This window comes from Prosopis cineraria, unplaced genomic scaffold (assembly GCF_029017545.1).
Source record: "Prosopis cineraria cultivar Desert tree isolate PC_DT_omini unplaced genomic scaffold, ASM2901754v1 PC12, whole genome shotgun sequence".
Lineage (NCBI taxonomy): Eukaryota > Viridiplantae > Streptophyta > Magnoliopsida > Fabales > Fabaceae > Prosopis > Prosopis cineraria.
Window position 1 is genome coordinate 9,184,691 of NW_026555343.1, and position 4,586 is coordinate 9,189,276.

The 4,586-nt window shown below is 33.2% G+C and overlaps 1 protein-coding gene across 1 annotated transcript; it reads right to left on the minus strand.

Annotated features, from left to right (window-relative positions):
- Positions 1 to 1,321: 1,321 nt before the first annotated feature.
- On the minus strand, positions 1,322 to 3,688 carry LOC129289061 (disease resistance protein RUN1-like). Its single transcript, XM_054925883.1, has 2 exons — positions 3,201 to 3,688; positions 1,322 to 1,586 (listed from the first exon to the last, which is right to left on the minus strand). The coding sequence occupies exons 1-2, from the start codon at positions 3,686 to 3,688 to the stop codon at positions 1,322 to 1,324; spliced, it is 753 nt and encodes a 250-aa protein (XP_054781858.1).
- Between the last annotated feature and the right edge of the window lie 898 nt (positions 3,689 to 4,586).

The window sequence follows — 4,586 nt, forward strand, 5'->3', positions numbered from 1 at the left end:
TTCATCAGGTGATAATAACAATTTTTTAAGTTATTTGTTTTTTAACTATACAAATAAGGACAATGATCCTTCTATATCATTTCAATAATTCAAGGTCTTATATTATCATTAATGTCTCCAAAAGGTCCTTATTTGTCATTTTTCTGAAATTCTAAAGTGGTATTTGGATAGATAAATTTGGTTTTTAGATTTAAAACATCACATCTAAATTCATGTTTTTCAAATCCTTTGTTGAGTAGTATTAATCTTTTAATGACTAGATGAAATGGTCGGATTGGTAAAAATATAAACTAAAGAAGTTAATGCCTTAGTTTAGACCCAAAAATGGTTTTCTTGGTTGAGTCAGGTTGAATTGGAGTTGAGTCACCATTAAACTAGAAACCAAAATTGTTTTTAGAAAAATCAAATAGGTCTAAACCTAATATAAAAATGGATGAAAATTTTTCAAAAATTTGACCTTAGCTACTAAAAGCCAACTTTATCTTTGGAACCTACATCCTGCATATAATATGATTTGGGATCATTTTTCTGTGAAGATGTGTTGACAACTATGGGTGCAAATCCATATATTTTAAATTAGCTTGCTTTATTTGGCTAATTTAATCAAGATTCACCTATACTTAAAATGTTTTGTACAATTTATAATAGGATTAAGGATTATTTTTGCCTTTTATATTATACGTGAAAGGTGACAAATAATCCTAAAATAAATTATCGGTCATTTATATCTCTTAACCTTAGATTCCATTTTCCTTCACCCTGCCATTTGTTGATTGTTTTTTTTGACTATTTGTTGCTTTGTACGGTCCACAATTTGAATTTTTCAATATTTTTATTATAAAATATCCAATAGTGGGTCCCACCATTTTTATATTTTTTATAATATAAAAAATTACTCTCTCCCTCGCTCCTCTACTTTCTCTCTCCCCCTCCCGTTTCTCGTAGAGGCTAAGGGCATCTAATGTGCCCTTCTCTAATGTCCCTTTTAATGTCCCAACGTTCCAATTTTATTTTTTTATTTTTCTTTGGATTATTGGATTTTACATAAAATAAGAGACATTTGGATATCTTGATGTTTTAAATCAATGAAGATTTGTATTTTTATGATTTTTTTAAAGAAAAATATCACAAATACACCATTTTATTTTTAAAAAATTATAAAAATACAAATTTTTACCGTTTTGGAACATCAAGATATCCAAATATCTTTTATTTTATTTAAAAGCCAATGATCTAAAGAAAAATGAAAAACGAAATTGGAACGTTGGAACATTACAAGGGGTATTAGAGAAGGGCACATTAGAGGCCCCTAATAATTCTCTTAGCTGAAGTGCCAAAACGCACAAGCTGTCTTCTCCTCTTCTTCCTCCTTTGCCTTGCATCTCCCTCTTCTAGCTTTGCCTCCTAGATCCTCATCTTGGTCCTCCCTTCCAATGTGATTTGACTCCTGTCCTTCAAATCCAAAGTCGACCAAGGCAACAAGCTCCTCTATGCCCTCAACTACTATTAGTGGCATGGCATCAAATGTGCCCAAAGTCGACTCGTTCACTTCATCCTCTAGAACTTTAGCTTTTGTGGCTTCTTCCCTTCCAATACCTTATCTTGTCTCGACTAGCTCCGTGTCCTCAACCTCCACAGCAACTCCTTCTTTGGTCTAAGGCTGAGTAGCCTTGCCAAAGAAGGCCAAACTGGGGTTGACTTTTACCAAACTGACTTTTGCCAAATGAACTTTTATCAACCTGACTTTTGACAAACTAAAAACCAAACACACACTTAGCGTTTCAATGTCGTTGCCTTTATGCAGCAACTCCTCTTTTTTTACCTTCACTCCGCCAACCACATGGGATCGAAAACTACCTTCTATTACAACTCATGATCATTATCTCTTTGTCCACCACTCTCATCTAAATTGCCCTAGGAGCTTCCTGGTTAGGTTCATGTGATCTATCAACATAGTTCAACAAGAGAGAGAGATAGAGAGAGGAGGGAGGGAGAGAGAAAATGTCTCTAAGTGATGCATGCATGAAGGTGGAGAAAGGGAAGCGACATGTCACTAGAGACGTTCTCATCATTTTCATCACCTCCACTCCAAGCCCATTTTCCTCATCAATTATGCCTACTTCAAGCCTCCAAAGTGCAAAGGATCTGAATGAGGTTGAGTGAAGAGAAAGGGAGAATGTGTGTAATAGCTGCTGGATGTTGTTTGTGGATGGGTATAGGAAGGATGGGAAACAGATATATGACTCCATCTTCACTGAATCAAAGCATTGAGGGTGAAGAGATTCTGAAGTTTTGAAGGATTTTGTTGGTATGAAGATAGAAGGAAAGGGATGGAGTCTAGGAGACATGGGTTTGCTAAGAGAGAAAGTGGGGAGGAGAGAGAGACAAAAGAGAAGGAGAGGGAGAGTGAGAGAGAGGGGAAAGAAGGATGGCAAGAGAGGAGATAGATGAAAGCACAAGAGAGAGAAATGGGAGAGGGGAGAGGAAGATGAAGTAGGACCTTTGAAACTAAAAGAATAATAAAAATATTAAGAAATAGTGAGACCCAAATGGTCGTTAGGTTTTTTAACATGGGTGTGATGAAGGAGGGAATTTTTGAGGTTGAGGAATATAAATGATGCTCAGGGTCATTTTTGACTTTTCGTGTATAGTTCAAAAGCAAAAATAATCCTTAACCCTTTTATAATATTATTAATTTATGGTTATGTTGTATTATTTTATAACAACTATGTATATTTATTTCTATATATATATATATATATACGTATTATATGTAATTAATGTTATTTTTCTTTAATTATTATGTCATCGATTGATTGCCTATTTAACTAGTTAGATCATAAAAGCAACAATGACTTGCTAACCTTTTCAGTTTAACATCCAATCTAGCTTCTAAAAAATTTGGTAGTATAAAAAAATCCATACCAACATGAATATGTTGTCCTACTTTGTGTGACTTGATAACGCTTAAGAATAGAAACAATTAGACTAAATTAGGCATTTGAAATTCTAAAGGAGTTGTAATAAAAGATTTGGTCCAAATCTAAATTTACCGGAGATTATTTTTGTATGGTTAATTATGGAGTTAGTAAATCAAATTTGGAGTTTGGGAGAGAAAATTCAAATGATAAAACAAGAAAGCTTAACCTGGCTTCAAAATATAACACTACACACACACACACACACACACACACACTCACCTGCAACAATTGGATGAGATTGAACAACTGGACAGCGACGTAGCTTCAGTAAAGGCACTTCTCCATCGGAAAAATTCACGTTTCTGCAGATCTCCTCTGCTCATTAATTCTGCAATACTACCCACCTCTTGACGTACATCTGATAGACTCACTCCACAATATATTGGCAACACGTTCTTGCCCATATTTTTGTGCCAATTTATTATTATGTCGATTTTATCCAGGCAATATCTGGAAGCACCAAAGTGCTTCGTCAAAACCAAGATAACAATTCTGGACTGCTCAATGGCTTCCAACAACCTTGGCGAGATTTCCTCGTCCTGGTCTATGAATGTTCTGATTGCAGCATCCCTTAAAGAGGTTTCGAGAGAAGCTATGGTTTTACATCTAGTTTGGTAAGTCAAGAAGACATCGTAAAGACGTTCTTCGTTTGATGACGCTGAAGGATTGGGGCTTGATAATGGTGAAGAAGAAGAAGAAGAAGCCATGGAGGACATATGGATTACTGTTTCAGATGAAACAGGCTAAGAGAGAATTGGTTTGTGCTATGTTAATTAGTATAGGTTCGTCAAGGCAAGGGGAAAACAAAAGCAAATTTTTATATTGTTATTTATTTAACACGCTATTATAAAGTAATCAAATAATCATATTGTCGTCTTCTAATAGTCTGTTGTCACAAAATATCATTAACAAAATGTTGGTTGACTTGATCTATTAAAAGTTTTAAGGCTTAAGCCACCGACTATTTGATTGTTGAATCTTATTATGTATGATTAGTTGAGCCTTTCGAACATCATTTATCTTCCTTTCTTCATAATACCCCTCAATTCTTAATATGTATACAAACTTAGCTTATTCTTAATATATATATATATATATATATATTATTTGACATATTTCTATGAGTTATTATTTGAGGAGTCATCATTTGCATTTGATGTGAAAATTGTTATATTATCAAGTAATATCTGAGCTTTTAGCATTTGGGAGATTTGTAGTGAAATATAATATCGTGAAAATTTAGTGAATTATTGGTTCAATATACTCCACACCATTGCTTTATTTGTAATTAAACAATATTATTTGTGTAGATAATAATTTTAAAAAATTCATCATGATTAATTTTGAGTTAGATTATAATTATTTTATTCAAATATATATTATAAACCACTATAAATATTTGAAATATTTTAATTAAAACAAGCGAGCTGTCTCTAAACAGGTATATATCCAGAATAAACTAAGGACAAATGGAGTCTCACTACATTTGAACAACCTATGTTTAATGGACGGCCATTTTGGTATCACCTAAGAAATATTATTCCATCAGAATTAATTAGTTAATGTATTTAGAGATATTTATGAATACAACATTGTAATTAAGAA

What these genes read in the sequence shown, in the direction of transcription:
- LOC129289061 (XM_054925883.1), bottom strand. Translation starts at nt 3,688, where the DNA reads ATGGCTTCTTCTTCTTCTTCTTCACCATTATCAAGCCCCAATCCTTCA. An exon ending in ATCTCATCCAATTGTTGCAG is followed by an intron (nt 1,587 to 3,200) that starts GTGAGTGTGTGT and finishes AGGTATTGGAAG; the next exon opens with GGAAGAAGCCACAAAAGCTA.